This window comes from Argentina silus, assembly GCF_951799395.1.
Source record: "Argentina silus genome assembly, chromosome: 4".
NCBI classification, from domain to species: Eukaryota; Metazoa; Chordata; class Actinopteri; order Argentiniformes; family Argentinidae; genus Argentina; species Argentina silus.
This window is the reverse complement of record NC_139658.1, coordinates 20,420,527-20,438,026: the sequence shown is the minus strand read 5'-3', so window position 1 is coordinate 20,438,026 and position 17,500 is coordinate 20,420,527. Positions and strand designations below refer to the sequence as shown.

At 48.0% G+C, this 17,500-nt stretch overlaps 4 protein-coding genes across 4 annotated transcripts in view; 3 read left to right on the top strand and 1 right to left on the bottom strand.

Annotated features, from left to right (window-relative positions):
- The window catches only part of cita (citron rho-interacting serine/threonine kinase a), a 36,329-nt gene extending 35,026 nt beyond the window's left edge, over positions 1-1,303 (top strand). Inside the window, exon 48 of the mRNA XM_083669306.1 lies at positions 1-1,303. This exon is cut by the window's left edge and continues 506 nt beyond it. The gene's annotated coding sequence lies outside the window, so the exon portion shown is untranslated.
- A 2,875-nt stretch (positions 1,304-4,178) lies between these two features.
- Positions 4,179-8,475, top strand: myl2a (myosin, light chain 2a, regulatory, cardiac, slow). The gene is made up of 7 exons (XM_083667892.1): positions 4,179-4,232; positions 5,195-5,287; positions 6,020-6,095; positions 6,244-6,348; positions 6,966-7,044; positions 7,700-7,748; positions 8,169-8,475. The coding sequence occupies exons 1-7, from the start codon at positions 4,230-4,232 to the stop codon at positions 8,271-8,273; spliced, it is 510 nt and encodes a 169-aa protein (XP_083524018.1). The 5' UTR covers positions 4,179-4,229; the 3' UTR covers positions 8,274-8,475.
- A 2,229-nt stretch (positions 8,476-10,704) lies between these two features.
- LOC310803671 (coiled-coil domain-containing protein 63-like) lies at positions 10,705-13,368 on the bottom strand (the record flags this gene model as incomplete). Its single annotated transcript, XM_083668524.1, has 7 exons — positions 10,705-10,926; positions 11,378-11,452; positions 11,576-11,793; positions 12,179-12,363; positions 12,559-12,740; positions 12,910-13,032; positions 13,249-13,368. The coding sequence occupies 7 exons, from the start codon at positions 13,366-13,368 to the stop codon at positions 10,705-10,707; spliced, it is 1,125 nt and encodes a 374-aa protein (XP_083524650.1).
- Positions 13,369-14,076: 708 nt separating this feature from the next.
- Positions 14,077-17,500, top strand: part of LOC310803416 (paxillin-like) — a 37,598-nt gene continuing 34,174 nt past the window's right edge. Inside the window, exon 1 of the mRNA XM_083668160.1 lies at positions 14,077-14,249. Coding sequence (XP_083524286.1) covers positions 14,237-14,249 — 13 coding nt within the window. The 5' untranslated portion in view covers positions 14,077-14,236. The remainder of the gene's footprint in view (positions 14,250-17,500) is intronic.

The window sequence follows — 17,500 nt, the reverse complement described above, 5'->3', positions numbered from 1 at the left end:
AGTAAAGTATCCAGATCAGGCCCCTCCCACAGTTAGATCAGGCTCCTCCCACCCTGTGTGTCATAGTCAGATCAGGCTCCGCCTACAGCTAGATCAGGCTCCTCCCATCCTGCATACAGGAGCCAGATCAGGCTCCACCCACCCTGGATATAGTCGCCAAACAGGGGCGTAGTAGCTAGATCTCATGGTCCAGCCCAGCACTAACACCTCTCACAATCATAGTCAACCAATCATAATCATTATTGACTAATCATGGTCTGCCCCTCAGACCAGGGTTAGTTTAACAGGCTGTGTTAGAGCTGGGCTGGAATTAAAGCCTGCATACACACTGCACCCAGCATCCGTCCAGGAGTTGACCACCCCTGATCTCTGTTGAAGGTCCACACATCAAACTCCGCTTCCCACAAACCCACCCCCGGCGCCAGCTGGCTTCCTGTACGAACAGGAAGCGTGTAACTCAGCAGAATGTACATAGACAGACAGACGTACTTTTATAGCAGCAGAGAGGATCAGCCGAGCCCTGACCCTGGAGGCTGGAGAAGCCATGTCTATTTTTGTTAAAGAGAAAAGTGATTGTTATGTGTCCTCTTGAATGTCAAAATGAGTATTCTTTTAACACGTCCCGATGTCTTTTATCAAGTGAGCAATCTGCTTGGATCCAGCTTGTGTATGCTTTTCATCTCACCAAGGCAAACCTACACGCTGGCTAAAACACACCATCAAGCTTATGACATCGTTATTGAATATTCTCTTTTTCTTTCGCTTTTCTTTTTTTTTCTTTTTTTTTTATAACGATCTCTCCCTCACATTGTAAATAAGCCAAACTGTTGTTGATGACTGAAGAAAAAGATGTCCTTTGTTTCTCAGATTTGTAAAAGGCATGGATACACTACATAGGAATGGAAAAGAAAATGGCAGCATTCTGTATGACCCTCTGCACCTGACCCTGCTGTGACCCTGAGCTGCTGTTCTACTGAAGGGGTTCTACTCTGATAGGGGTTCTACTCTGATACGGGTTCTACTCTGATAGGGGTTCTACTCTGAAGGCTGGTTTCCCGGACACAGATTAAGCCGAACTAAAAAGCTCCTCAATGGAGATTCACTATTAAAAGTTTGTCCAGGACCAGGCTTAATCTGTGTCCAGGAAACCACCGCGAAAAGAACACCTTCCCTCATTGGTCCTTCTGCCTTTCATACATTATCTGCATAGTTTGAATTTCTTTTCAAATACTCTAAAAACATTATGCATTATGCTCGATATGATGTTGATGTTTTACAACTGCTAACAAATGATTTATTATTAGCTGTAGAATTTTGTCACAGAATATTAAACATAACCTATATGTCCTTAACTCCAGTGGTATCTTTTTTTTGTGTGTGTGTGTGTCTGTGTCTGTGTCTGTGTCTGTGTCTGTGTCTGTGTCTGTGTCTGTGTGTGTGTGTGTGTGTGTGTGTGTGTCAATGTCCCCTGCTGTGACCTGAGCTGTGCTCCGTGTGGCTGACTGTTGGTGTAACAATGCACACCAGTAGGTTGCTAGTGTATTTATATCTGTCTGATCCCGCTAGGCTGATAATTCACTGCCCCACCCGCTACCCCCCCTTCCCCCCACCTCAACCCCCACCACCTCAACCCTCCCCCGCCCCCCTCCCTGACTGAGACATTGTGGTCCTCTGCTAGAGCTGCTGGCACGCAGAGCAGCACTGTAGAGGCTCCAGAGGCTATTTGTGTCTGAAACTGAAGAACCCAGCGGAGCTCAGAGACAGCTGGGGAGGAACAACTGTCCATCTGAAGGCCAGAGATGGGGAGATGGGGAGATGGACAGACAGACATGGGAAGGGAGTGAGAGTGAGTGAGTGAGGGAGGGAGAGAGGCAGACAGACAGGGAGGGAGAGAGGCAGGCAGGCAGGCAGGCAGGCAGGCAGTCTTCCAACAGTCACCAGAGCACTCTATAAACAGCACATGCAGGCATTATATTCCACTGGTCCATAAACACCTGTGTGAAAATGAGCAGGATGACAATGAGAGGGTAGAGAGGCTGTTAACTTGGCTGACCTTTATTTAGAACAATAACCCCATTCCTCCCTGACCCAGCCCCCTACCCCCAACTCCCTCCCTCCTTCCTTCTCTCTTAAAGAGGTCTCCCATGGCTGCTGCCGTGCCCCCCAACACATTGACTGCTTGGCACTTTCCTCTGCCAGCCTCACGGTGACAGTGACATCTGATTCCCCAGGAATCTAATAAACACATTGTAAGGTGGTGCTCTCTGGGTCGCTCGTCTGACCCAAGAGCCTCGAGAACTGCTGCTACGTGATGGGTTTGGATTGCTGCACATTGGCTGTCCTAATAGTTTAGAATGGATTCCTCTCCTTCTCCTCCGTCTGATCTGAGAGAATGTGATTGGTGGATACCTCTCCAGTCCCTTCTCCTGTTGGCAGCCGAGAGGCAAAGAGGAGGTGGGCAGTGAAAGCCCGGTCAATACATCTGGACCTCTACATCTCACTTGTACATTATGTTTCATGCCATGCTTCACAGATGGATGAAGCACAGATGGTGTGTGTGTTGGTGCATAGTCAGACTGTGCGTGCGTGTGTGTGTGTGTGCGTGTGTGTTGGTGAATGGTTTATGGGAGAGGTCTCTGACAGCCACAGTAAAAGGTGGGCCTTGTAAACGGCGGATATGTGGAGAAGCATGTGGGAGATGTGAATGGCGTGGACCGAGCACGCTCACTAGATGTCCTCTGACAGGTCCATAAATAATGACTTAATGAGGTGGAGTCTCCCCAGGGGCCTTTCTACATGTCTGATCTCTACACACCGTCTAGACTATAAACAGGTACGCATTCAACACATTCAGAGGTGACACCAGGTATGAAGCTTATTAGATTAACAATGCCACATAAAGTCTTAATCAACTGAGTTGAAAAGAAGACGGTCAGACAATTTCACGGATATGGAATATGAAATTCACAGCCCTGGTCAGAAGTCTCACCAGTCTTTAGGCCTGTCATAAAAGGTCTCCCACTAACTAGCTACGGAAGACACTAAGAGGACAATGCTGGGCCTGCCAAATTGGTTAAAATGTGGTTGTGGTTATGGTTATGGTTAAGGTTAAGGTTGGGGTTAGGATTAATGGTTTTCAGGCCCAGTGTCTCCCCTTAGTCTCAGTAGTTACCTAGCTAAAGTTCAAGTTCAAGTTTATTTGTTACGTCTCATACACGAGTGCAGGGAGTAAAATTCTTGGGCTCAGTTCCTTGACAATGCAGCATACCATACAAATAATACAAATAATACAAATAATACAAATACGCAGTAGTGCAATGAGGTAAGGACAAGACAATAAGTGGCATAGTGCAAGATAAGTGAGACGGTTGGACAGTGACGATTGTTGGGGACACAAGACAGTAGACTTACCACAATTGCAGTATAAATAGTAGAGTAAAAAAGTCCGGCTGGTTGGTTCATGAGGTAAAAAAGTAGCTGGCTGGTTCATGAGGTCCACAGCGGGGTCTGGACCACCTCTAGTCTCCATCCACTCTATGGTTCAGTGTTGGGGAAGGCTGAGAGAACCTGACATAGTCAGATAGTCTGATAGTCATCATATCTAGAGAGAGAGAGAGAGAGAGAGAGAGAGGTTGCTCTATCTAGAGAGAGAGATAGAGAGAGAGAGAGGTTGCTCCATATAGAGAGGAGAAAGAGAGAGAGAGAGAGAGGTTGCTCTATCTAGAGAGAGAGAGAGAGAGAGAGAGGTTGCTCTATCTAGAGAGAGAGAGAGAGAGAGAGAGGTTGCTCTATCTAGAGAGGAGAAAGAGAGAGAGAGAGAGGTTGCTCTATCTAGAGAGGAGAAAGAGAGAGAGGTTGCTCTATCTAGAGAGGAGAAAGAGAGAGAGAGTGAGATGAAGTGGTGGAATGTTCTCTCGTTTAACCTTCAGCATACCTCAGCCTGTCATCCTAAACCACCGTTGTTCCACTCTATGACAATGGACCTCAACACAGGGTGTGTGTGTGTGTGTGTGTGTGTGTGTGTGTGTGTGTGTGTGTGTGTGCGTGGGTGCATGTGTTCATTTACCTGTTACTTCCTAAAGAAGGCATGGTTTATTTATACCACCCTGTAGCAGAGTGTGTATCCAGGCTACATAAGGCGGTCCGGAGAGGGGCACTGCCCACTCTTCCGTGGCATCTGGGGATTCTGCTATTGTTTTGCTAGCCTCTCCACCACTGCAGTCTCACCCATGGTAAGATGTGCTGTCTGTGCTGTCTGTCTGTACTGTATGTCTGTCTGTGCTGTCTGTCTGTCTATCTGTCTGTCTGTCTGTCTGTCTGTCTGTGAGTCTCTCTGTCTGTGCTGTCTGTCTGTCTGTCTGTCTGTACTGTATGTCTGTTTATCTGTCTGTCTGTACTGTATGTCTGTCTGTCTGTCTGTCTGTCTGTGCTGTATGTCTGTCTCTCTGTTTGTCTGTGCTGTCTGTCTGTGCTGTCTGTTTGTCTGTCTGTCTGTACTGTATGTCTGTTTGTCTGTCTGTGCTGTTGTCTGTGCTGCCGTGACAGCTCTGTCTACAGGCTGGGGACTTATTCCTCCATCCTTTGATAGAGATGCTTAGACAGGCATGGATGGATGAGGGGATGGAATTTGCATGGCCAATGTCATGCTCTAATCAGAAATGATAACCGTAGAATAAATACATTCCTAAATGCATAAATGATGATAACTGGATCAGTGAAAGCCTCGGAAAGCTGTCTCTGCATCTGGAGATTGTTGCCCTCAGGATATTGACTGACTGTTACCTTGGTGATACCGAGGGAAACATTGTCTTTACTTTATCTTGAGTGCTGCTGCAGTCCTCTGAAAAGATAAAAGATTCAGAAAGTTCTGCTTTAAAATGATTCAGAGAATAATGCCAGGGTAGCTATTTTACAGTAGTCGCTGTAGTTACAGGATTCCTAATTGTAATACTGTTGTAGTATTCCTGTTATACTCCATGTTTCTGGTCCTGTGTGGCTCAGTTGGTAGCGCATGGCACTAGCAATGCTAAGGTTGTGGGTTTGATTCCCACTGGGACCATATACACAAAAAATGTACGCACTGTGCTCACTGTACTGAAGGTTGTGTTGGATAAAAACTGCTAAATGGCATGTTTTAATATTAAATATTATATACAGTATGACTCCACTTATCACTGTCTCTCTCTCCTCCCAGGCGCCCAAGAAGGCCAAGAAGCGCGCAGCGGACGGGAGCAACTCCAACGTCTTCTCCATGTTTGAACAGGCGCAGATACAGGAGTTCAAGGAGGTTAGTGCCCCTAGAGGCCAAGACTGTAGAAACTTACAGACTGTAGCTTTAATCAGCCTGGCTTCACATCTCCACCGTCTGCAGTCCTGCAGGTTTACCTCTCTGTCCGTCCCCCCGTCTTTCTTGCTGTCTTATCTGTCAACCCATCTGTCCATTGTTCTCCCTGCCAGGCATGCCAACCCTCTGTGAGGGCCGGAGGTCCATTGATCATGCCCAGGAGGGCCGCTGGCATGCTGGCCTGTCACCAGTGATTAGGCCTGGGGATCAGGAAGGCCAGCTAGCATAGCATAGCATAGCATACATAGCATGCCATCCCGCAACTAGCATGCCCTGCATGCCAGCCTTAAACCCTGGAGAGCACTAAGGCTGTACAAACATACGCTGCCTGCCTAGAATATGGCTCTAAAAACATACTACTGTAGAGGAACACACCTCTAAACATACTACTGTAGGAATGAATCATTAAAACATACTAGTTAAACACAGTAGTTGAGTCTAGTTCCAGAGGTCATGTCTACTGGAGTCACTGGTTTTCTCACTGGTTTTCTTCACTGGTCACTGGTTTTCTGACAAACACACTGATCTTCTCAGGAGACTGGCTTTGCTTTTGAGCTCTGAGGCTTAACTGTTACTCTCCTCCCAACACACACACACACACACACACACACACACACACACACACACACACACTCTTTGTGATTGTTCTCTCACTGTTCGTGTGTCTGTTGCCAGGCATTCACCATCATGGACCAGAACAGAGACGGCTTCATCGACAAAAATGACCTGAGGGACACCTTTGCTGCTCTGGGTGGGTCTCTGTCTGTCTCTCTCTCTCTCTCTCTCTCTCTCTCTCTCTCTCTCTCTCTCTCTCTCTCTCTCTCTCTCTCTCTCTCTCTCTCTCTCTCTCTCTCTTGCCCTCTCTCTTTTTCTCTCTCTAACTTGTGTCTGTGTACCAGGCCGTGTAAACGTGAAGCAGGAGGAGATTGACGAGATGTTGAAGGAGGCGCCCGGACCAGTCAACTTCACCGTCTTCCTCACCATGTTTGGAGAGAAGCTGAAAGGTGAGGAGTGGCAGAGTAGAGCCTACAGGCAGAGTAGAGGCTACAGGTAGAGTAGTGTAGAGGCTACAGGTAGAGTAGAGGCTACATGTAGAGTAGAGGCTACAGGTAGAGTAGAGGCTACAGGTAGAGTAGTGTAGAGGCTACAGGTAGAGTAGAGGCTACATGTAGAGTAGAGGCTACAGGTAGAGTAGAGGTTACAGGTAGAGTAGAGGCTACAGGTAGAGTAGTGTAGAGGCTACAGGTAGAGTAGAGGCTACATGTAGAGTAGAGGCTACAGGTAGAGTAGAGGCTACATGTAGAGTCGAGACTACAGGTAGAGTAGAGGCTACAGGTAGGGTAGAGGCTACAGGTAGGGTAGAGGCTACAGGTAGAGTAGAAGCTACAGGTAGGGAACAAACTACAGGTAGAGTAGAGGTTACAGGTAGAGTAGAGGTTACAGGTAGAGTAGAGGCTACAGGTAGGTTAGAGGCTACAGGTGGAGTGGAGGCTACAGGTAGAGAAAGAAGACAGGGATGAGTGATTGAAGTAGTGTTATAATACTTTAATAAATAAAGTATAAATACTTTAATAAAGGATTGGGTTGGACCAAACCTCTAAGCGGTGTCTCTGGGCTGCAGGTGCCGATCCTGAGGAGACCATCCTCAACGCCTTCAAGGTGTTCGACCCGGAGAACACAGGCATCCTGAGGAAGGACTAGTGAGTAGCCACTTCCTCTTCCTGTCACATGACCTCTAGCCCCTATGCTTTAGACACTTGTGTCGATCTGAGAGGATTGGATGGGTATAATTGAGACGGCTAATTGGCAAGGTGTGATTTTCACCTGTTTGCTAATACCTATCCAACCTTTTCAGATGTGTCCAGGGAGATAGGGGTGGGGCTAGGGGCTTGTATCTGACATTACAGGAGCCTTTTCTCAATTGTCCTCCACTTGCTTCGTCCTCAGAAAGAATTGGAGGAGAATATCTAAGGGGAGGAACCTAGATCCTCTCCTCCAATGTGTGTTCGGAAGGACGCGAGGAGAGGATGCGAGGAATCGTGTCGTTTTTTTAAAATATGTTTTTAGGGCATTTCTGCTTTATTGAGATAGAGACAGTAGAGGTTGACAGGAAGGATGGGTGAGAGAGGGCAGGGAGGGATGACATGCAAGATATGTCGAGGGTCGGAATCGAACCAGGAACCTTGCGATCATGTGGTATGCGCATTAGTGTGCTACGCCACTAAGCGCCCCCCAGGAGTCGCGTTCTTAACAATTGAGAAAAGGCTAATATGTGTTTCTCATCTCCAATCTCCAGGCCCGTTTAAAGGTCATGTGATAATGAATGGCTTCTTCTTTGTCTTTGTTCCCATTCAGTATTACACAGATGCTGACGACGCAAGCAGACAGATTCACTACTGAAGAGGTACCCCTCCAACTAACACACTCCACACACACACACACACACACACACACACACACACACACACACATTCCATTTATTACAATTAGTCTGTCCTCCGGTTTCTACCTCTACCAGCCTCCCCTGACACACACACACTCACAATGCCAAACCTTGATACAATGTGCTGTACTCAGATGACTACCTGAAGGTGAATTAATGTATTATGTAGGTGATATTGAATGCTTTATGTAGGTGATATTGAATGCTTTATGTAGGTGATATGAATGCTTTATGTAGGTGATATGAATGCTTTATGTAGGTGATATGAATGCTTTATGTAGGTGATATGAACGCATATCACCTTCAGCCCCTTCAAGTGCTGACTGCTGTTGTTTGTTTGTGTGTTGTTGTTTGTTGTTGTTTGTTGTTGTTTGTTGTTAGATGGAGCAGATGTTCGCAGCGTTCCCTCCAGACGTGGCAGGAAACCTGGACTATAAGAACCTAGTTCACGTTATCACACACGGAGAGGAGAAGGACCAGGAGTAACACACACACACGCACGCACGCATGCACACACACACACACACACACACACACACACACACACACACACACACACACACACACACACACACACACACACACACACACACACACACACACACGCAGAACAGAACCAGGAGTAACACATGCATCTCTTGTACAATAAATCGATGTTTGTTGTTTCTTGAGAATAAACATTTATTTTGAAGCTGAGAGCAGAGAACATTCATTATCATCTATTGAGAACACCGGAAACGGAATCATAGCAACTCAACAAACTGCACTATGTCTATTTATCAATGAATTACGACTATCAATCGACTATCGACGATCAATCAACCTTTTACCTGTAACAAATGGTCAGAACACAGTCACATTACTCACAATGCCTATGAAGACTTGTATGGGTATGAGTATATGGATGGAGTATTGATGACAATACGGACTTCAGTAGCAGGCTACCAGAGATGTCTGTCTGCTGAGATCAGCCACCCAACACAGGATTAGTTGAGGATGGAGGACAGGACGACCTGGCTACAGAATGTGCTGCCACCCCTCACCCTGCCTGTGTGTCCCAGACAAAGCCCTACTGTTATTTTAGTAGCAGTGAATGATGTGAGGAGGTAACGTTACACCACAGCAAGTGCCACAGACGGACAGGAGGCTGACAGACAGACAAGACGCTGACAGACAGATAGATAGACAGACAGACAGAGAGACAGACAGACAGACAGACAGACAGACAGACAGACAGACAGACAGACAGACAGACAAGACGCTGACAGACAGATAGATAGACAGACAGACAGACAGACAAGACGCTGACAGACAGACAGACAGACAGACAGACAGACAGACAGACAAGACGCTGACAGACAGATAGATAGACAGACAGACAGACAGACAAGACGCTGACAGACAGACAGACAGACAGACAAGACGCTGACAGACAGATAGATAGACAGACAGACAGACAAGACGCTGACAGACAGACAGACAGACAGACAGACAGACAGACAGACAGACAGACAGACAGACAGGAGGCTGACAGAAAGACAGACAGTGCTCTTCAGGCTGGGTACTGGAGCAGGCTGATGTCCATCCTTGGTTGAAGACCTTGGAGCTGAGGTGAAAAGCCCCCCCATCACCACAATAGCTATGACATGGTTCAGAGGGATGAAATGTGATATTTCATCCCCCAGATGATGCATGATTCCTAGGGCAGAGAGCCAGGAGGGGTGTAGGGGGGGGGATAAGTCCCTGGATCATCTCAGGCAGCTCTACCATACCAACTACACCTGTTTAAAACCCTGCTCTGAGAGGGTGTGTGTGGGCCCTCGGGGCTAGGAAGGGTCCCAGACACGCACCATGTACACAAGATGTCAAATTACAACAAATTATCTCATTACATATGTCAAGAAATACACACACATACACATACACACACACACACACACACACACACACACACACACACACACACACACACACACTCATACTAACTCATACTCACACTCACACTCACACTCACACTCACACTCACTCTCACACACACATCACACGGACTGATGACTGGGACCAGGGACTGATGCTGTGTCAGTTTTATTGCTGCTGTGTGGACCGGTATCTGACCTATGGCCAGAGGCTGTTCAGGCTGACTTGGGGTTGAAGCCCACCTTCTTCTTGACCTTCTGTGAGGCGGAGGAGGGGGCTAGGGGGACTGTGCCCTGCTCTGTCTGCACCACGCGGGGGAGAACACACTGGCGCAGGGTCTGGAAGTCCAGAGGCAGCTCACTGCCTAGGGGACAAAAAACACACACACACACACACACACACATACACACACAGACAGAAAACACATACACACACACACACACACACACACACACACACACACACACACACACACACACACACACACACGTACACATACACATACAAAGTTAAGAGAGAACACACAGCACTGTAGTTGGAGACATTTGCCATTAGCTATAAATCTATCTATCTCTGATAACATGATCATTCTCCTAGTCTCACTATCTTGTATGTTGACAGTTAGACCCAGGGCCAGGGTCAGTCTCTCTCCTCACCTACTCCCAGCAGGGTGTCTGTGGAGCAGTCGTCTAAGGTGGAGGAGGAGGGTGGGGCGGTGGAGGAGGGGGGGTCACACGGCAGCAGGCTGTAGCTGGACAGCAGGGGGTTCTGGGGGAGGAGCTCCATCTCCTCCGCCTCCTTATAGCAGGACTGGACCAATACCATCAGTAGAATGTACACACGCTCCTCCAAGATACCTGGACACACACACACACACACACGCATGCACGCACGCACGCACGCACGCACGCACGCACGCACGCACACAGACACACACACACACACACACACACAGCAGAACACATGAGCAGCAGTGGTGGGGGGGGGGGTCAAACATCTCTTACTGAGCTGTTGAATGAGGTGACCCACCAATGAACTGGGTGACGTTGTCATCGGTGACCTGGGCGCTGCAACCCAGCTGGACTGTGATTGGTGAGGTGTCACAGCTCATGTTGGAGAAGAGGTCAGCAATGGCGGTCTTCTCCTGGTCCAGAACCTTCCGGACCTCTATGTACTGGCTCTGGAAATCGTTGCCACGGCTACGATGCAGCTCTAGCTCTCCCTGAGACAGACAGACAGAGAGACAGACAGAGAGACAGACAGACCGACAGAGAGACAGACAGACAGACAGGCAGGCAGACAGAGAGACAGACAGAGAGACGGACAGACAGACAGACAGACAGACAGACAGACAGACAGACAGGCAGGCAGGCAGACAGAGCGACGGACAGACAGACAGACAGACAGAGAGACAGACAGACAGACAGACAGACAAACAGACAAACAGACAGACAGACAGAGAGACAGGAGAGGATCAACATACAGACTCATTGATGTGAAGAGAAGGCTACAGACAGACAGACAGACAGACAGACAGACAGACATGGATTGTAGACAACAGGGGAGATGAACTGATTGTGGTGGATGGAGAGAGAGACAGACAGGAGGATAGACAGACAGGTGTGCTGGTGTTTCCTCCTCCTGCTCTGCGTCACCACGGTCATGTTCCTCACCTCCAGCTCCTTCAGCTGGCTCTGCCACTGCTGGTCATACTGCTGCCGCTCCAGCTCAATGTGTACGATGTTACCCTGGGGAGAGAGCATCACAACAACCATGTCAGAACCATTGTGTGTGTGTGTGTGTGTGTGTGTGTGTGTGTGTGTGTGTGTGTGTGTGTGTGTGTGTGTGTGTGTGTGTGTGTTAACCCTGACCCTGAGCTTGTTGATGCATTCTATCAGCAGGGTGCTCTTGTTGTTCAGTTCGCTGATGTAGTTGAAGTAGGCAAAGTTCCTCTCCTCCTCCTGGGTGAACGCCTCAGCCACCTGCAGCAGGTTGCTTTCCTCCGTCGCGGACACGATGAGGCGGTGCACTTCCTGGTACGTCTCCATACTTTCCCCTCCCATTCGCTCACGCTTGGCTTGCTCCATCTCTGGACCAATCAGAACACACAGCCTTGAAGCATCAGCCTGTAAAGTAGTGGCTCAAGAAACATCCAATAAGGTCTATGACAGGTAGTTGTTGGCTGGCTGGCTGGCTGGCTGGCTGGCTGGCTGGCTGGCTGGCTGGCTGGCTTATCCTGGCTGGCTCCACTACTCTAGTATGTACTCTAGTATGTGCAGGTAAATCTGGACTACTCTAGTATGTACTACTCTAGTATGCACAGGTTAGTATGTACTCTCTAGCATGTTCAGGTGAGTATGTAGTATGTTCAGGTGAGTCTGTACTACTCTAGTATGTACAGGTTAGTCTGTACTACTCTAGTATGTACAGGTGAGTCTGTACTACTCTAGTTGTACTACTGTAGTAGTACGTACTTCTCTTTTTGGCCTCGTCGTCCTCTCCCAGGGGGACCGTCTCCTGGGACTTCCTGACCATGAAGTTGCGGAGTTTGAGCTCGTGGTCGATGACCCTCCGGAGCTCCGTCATCTCAGTGTGGCAGAGAGACGTGTCCTTCTCACTGCGCTCTCTCACAGCCAGCATACGAGCCAGGGCCTCCGACCTACCACACACACACACGCACACGCACACGCACACGCACACGCACACGCACACGCACACGCACGCACACACACACACGCACACGCACACACACGTACACATGATAGCAATAACTTGTCTCTGTACTTGTACTCTGCAGAATGACAATAAAGTTGAATCTAATCTAATCTATGTTCACACACACGGCCCCCCCTACCTCTGGTCGTAGGCCAGGACAGACTTCTCCACCAGGTCCTCCATGGTGCTGTGCTGCAGTTGTAGCTCTTTGCTCAGGCGTTGGTAGATGTTAGCGAAGCTGCCTCTCTGCCTCTTCAGATGCTCCAGATCGCCACGTAACACCTGATTCCCGTACAGCAGCTGGTCAAACTTGGTGGTGGTCTGCACACACACACACACACACACACACACACACACCGCAGGGACACATAGGACACCAGTTTGACACTGTGTGCGGGTGTGGGTGTGTGTGTCTGTTGTGTGTGTGTGTGTGTGTGTGTGTGTGTGTGTGTGTGTGTGTGTGTGTGTGTGTGTGAGTGTGTGTTGTCACCTGGTTCAGCCTGTCCTCCATGATGCGGATGTGTTTTATCTGGTGTAGGGATCTCCTCATGGTCTGGGTCCGCCCCCCCATAGCCCTCCTCTTTTTTAGCAACCTGCACTTCATCTCCTTTATCTGGGGAGACACACACACACACACACACACACACACTGGTCTGAACTAAATGATACGTTCACCATCATGCTTTACATTAGTTTCAAAAGGGGGCGAGCCTTCTTGTAGTATGTCTCTACAATCTCACTAGGGCCGACAAGCCATGCCAGGAACACAGACTTAACAAGTGAAGTTATTGATCTGATCTGGTGGTGATCAGTATGGTCTCTGATTCACCTTCATGTCCACTCCAGCGAGGTGCTCCTTCTGTTTCTGTATCAACGCCAGGTACTGGTCGCTGTCCGCCAGGAGGCGCTGGTGCTCTTCTTGAAGAGAGTCATTTTTCTCTACGCTCATATTACCTTTGTGTTTGTGTTGAAAAGGTTATTTGGATGGAAACGTTTGTAAAGTACTTTGTAGGAGTAAGAGTATTTTTTATAAATGTCTCCTCGGGTTCTGACATAAAGCCATGGTAAATAATCTAGAATATCAATATGGAGGAAGAAAAATAATTTGTTCTGTCGAGTGGCTGTTAATGTTGTTATGAGCAACTCTTTGGTGTGATTGTCTGGGTCCAAAACTTGTAGAACACTGCAATAGAATTCGTACATTATTACGTCATCAGCTCTGTGGTGTTGCCATGCGTTTGTCATGGTAACCAAAGAAGGTACTTTGTGACTCACAGAATGTCAGATTTAAAAAAAAAAAAAAAAAAAAGGTTCTTCTACCTAACATCAACCGTGAGCCTTTATATATATATATATATATATGTGTTTCTTAGCAGAAGAGCGCCGTGTGTTTTAATAATGCTGTCTGTTTACAAATAAGGTACTATTGATGTAGTCGAATTGACTGAGTCTTTATTTCTGAATGATGACAGCCATCGCAATTTTGTAATTCTGGGAGACCAAACATCACCACACATACACCACCAGCGGCTTTTTGGACACTGTTGGCTTGGCGCAAGAGCCATGCAGCCGCCAGATGTCATCGAAGTTCATGTGGAGTGTTGGTAGCAAGTAGCTAGATATAGTTAGTACAGTAAAACTGTAGGCAGATGGGGAGCGAGCTGCGTGTCCCCGACTAGGCTCGATCTGTGCTCTAAAACTTCTGTGCTGCATTTAGTGGAGATCACTGGAATTTAGGTACCGGAACCTCGGCGTTTACTAGTATCCTTAAAGGAAAACCCGTCCCGGTTCGCACGGTAGAACCGATTCCTGGTACCATGGACGATCTAGGTGAGTTCGTGTGGTGTTGGAACGTTCGAATAGTTTCAGATGTTTTGTTGGCCAATTGGTCATCAGCTATGCTGACTATTCAACCCAATGAAGACTGTATTCGAAATATGTTTGATCACTCGATTGAGTTGGCTATCAGCGTAGTTGGTCAATAGCTGTTGTTGTTTCTCTGCTACACGGCGGCAGCTGGCAGCAGCTAGCCCGCAAGATCACAGCGTGGGAATCAGCAAGTTGGAGGCCGCGGTATGGCTCTGGGAATGGGATCACTTGCATTCGCTGCATAGCTAATGTTGATTATTTTGACGCTTGGAGTAGTGGAGTTGACTCTGTACGACATATTTGTACAATAGGCTGTAGCTAACGTTAGCTAGATCACATACTCAAAAGCTTTAGGCTGTGTTTCCATTTCACACACTGTCTCTGTGCGTGTGTGTACAGTATATAGTACTGTGCACTGCATATGTTTGCAAGCTAACAGATCTGACAAATATAATATGCAAGTATTTAAATATTTATACTGTCAATATTTCCACCGATAGTGCAGTACAGCATTGTCAGTAACACACATCGTCAGCATATGTACAGTTAGATCAGTGTTCAGACAGTTTGCTTTGATGTGGCAATAAGATATAATCGTTACTCATTCATAAGCCTTCCGTCTCCAGAACCACACACACACTTTGTAAATGGAATACATAAACCCATATGATTGGCCATGCCCGCAGCTCTAGGCTAGAGGGAAAGTTAGCAGGAGTGACACTGGAGGAATCTGTTGCCTAGGGCACGAAGTGTAACATGTTAGGGCGTTGGTTTTAAGTGCTGTCCTGCTGCATTATCTCTGTCTCTTATCCCGTACATTAACACAGCTCGGATGTAGCTCATTTATGGACCTCTCAGAGTCTCCTGCCAGCGAAAAATAAACTCAAGACAGGAGACCAGAGTTGCATGTTTTGTTGTTGTTGTTGTTGTTGTTGTTGTTGTTTTAACTCAATGGTCTTGAGGTTTTTTTTGTTTTGTTTTGTCAACTAACTTTTATAACCAGCAGGTGAGTTGATTAAGAGCACATTGTTTTACAGCAACAACCATGGCAGGGAAGTGTTGCCGTGTGTGTGTGTGTGTGTGTGTGTGTGTGTGTGTGTGTGTGTGTGTGTGTGTGTGTGTGTGTGTGGCACCAAATGTAGCCCTGTGTTGCCAGCTATGATTAATGCCACAGGAAGAAACCTGTGATTCATGGGTTAGCCTGTTACTGTGTGATTATGACCATGTTATCCTGTAATGGATACCTGTACATATCTGTACCTTTTAAAGCACCTTTACCCCGAGGAGTCATGCTCAGTGGCTGCTAAAACTGCACCAGAACCCTTCATTGGCTACTAGAACGGTCCCAGAACCCTTCCCTGGTAACATTCAGGACAGTCACGGTGAAGGCTGTGTAACAGTCAACCAGGCTGTGCGAGGCTGATCATGGTGAAGGCTGTGTAACAGTCAGTCAGGCTGATCATGGTAACAGTCAGCCAGGCTGTGTGAGGCTGATCATGGTAAAGGCTGTGTAACAGTCAGCCAGGCTGTATGAGGCTGATCATGGTAAAGGCTGTGTAACAGTCAGCCAGGCTGTGTGAGGCTGATGCACTGTGTTGACTCAGGCTTTATTTCCACCGCTGACTTCTGGTAAAAGAGAAACGATAACGAAGAAGAAGAAAAGAAAAGAAAAAAAAAAGGTGTGAAGACGAAAAGGAGGTGTGAGTTTTGTTGGTGCGTCACCGCATCACCCCCTAGAGGAGCCAGGGTCAGGAGAGGAGAGGTCAGGGCCTCTGTCAGGACCTCTATCAGCCTGTAGACAAGCTGTGTGATGGCCCTCCAGTACTCTGTTGGCCTGCGACATCATATCATTGGTAAGGTCAGGGGACAGGACAGGGACAGGAGGGGACAGACAGAGACAGGGGACAGGGGACAGGATAGGAGTAGTGGAAGGGACAGGACAGGGACAGGAGGGGAGACAGACAGAGACAGGGACAGGATAGGAGTAGTGGAGGGGGCAGGGACAGACAGACAGGGACAGGATAGGAGTAGTGGAGGGGGCAGGGGACAGGATAGGAATGGTGGAAGGGACAGAGACAGAGACAGACAGGGACAGGATAGGAGTGGTGGAGGAGTAGAGTCCATAGTGGAGGCTGGTGGATGTTTAAATCAGAGGACGGGCTCATTGTAGTGCATGGAATGGAATGAGGAATGATATCAAACGCGTCCTCTGATTTCTACCCCCTCCAGCCTCCCCTGCCATAGTGGTGAGGTCCATCACTGAAGAACAGAGAGTAGAGTGTTGCTGCTAACTATCATGTCTGACTGCAGTATTTAACACTCAGCAGGGGTGCTCTCTCTTTCTCTCTCTCTCTCTCTCTCTCTTTCTCTCTCTCTCTCTCTCTCTCTCTCTCTCTCTCTCTCTCTCCCCTCTCCCTCCCCCCCCCCCCCCCTCGCAATGGTAATGGTTAAAAGGAAACATCCTCAGGGTGTAGAGAAGTCCTGCGAGGGATATTTGTCACCTGACACCCGGTCAACATTTATGGACACCCTCTCAGCTTGCACGGTTGAAGGGCTTCCCCTTAAAGTAGCCACTCGTAAAACAGAAGTAAAACACAGGCCAGGCTGATAACCACTCGGAGGGAGGGGGCGTGGGGGGTGGGGTGGGGTCAACAACTCTGGCCTGTTGATTCAGAATAGACCGGGGAGAGAGAGAGGCGAGGCTTTGCTATCTCTGTTTCAGTCATAAAATATGTTTGTGAAGTTAATTTGTTTATGAAGACATTTCAGAGGGAATACGGAAGGTAATAAACAGCAGATTACACTACCAGTGTGTTGACATTATAGGAGATAATGTACTATTGATATTGGTTTCATAGAGATACATTTATTACAGATGTTTATGAGCACTGGGTACACATGTGATACCCATTATGATATACACATAATCATCATTAGGTTACTGACTGGGTGTTCACCTCTCTGGTTGATGAGGGGTATCAGGGGGCCCGGGGGAGGGGGGGTGGGGGGGGGGGTGGAGGCCCCTGCCATCTCTGGCCCCTGCTAGATGACGCCCAGTTTATATTTAGACAGAGAGGCGTCTCCTGCTCCTCCTGTAAGTGCTGAGGCAGCAGGAGCCCCCAGGTAGCCCTGCACGCACACGCACACGCGCTCATGCACATAGACACACCCTGCTCCAACTCACACACGCATTACACACACCCTATCTCACG

Excerpts from the sequence above, each read along its gene's own strand:
- myl2a (XM_083667892.1), top strand. Across the intron at positions 7,045-7,699 it reads GGCATCCTGAGGAAGGACTA|TATTACACAGATGCTGACGA; the intron begins GTGAGTAGCCAC and ends GTTCCCATTCAG. Across the intron at positions 7,749-8,168 it reads ACAGATTCACTACTGAAGAG|ATGGAGCAGATGTTCGCAGC; the intron begins GTACCCCTCCAA and ends GTTTGTTGTTAG.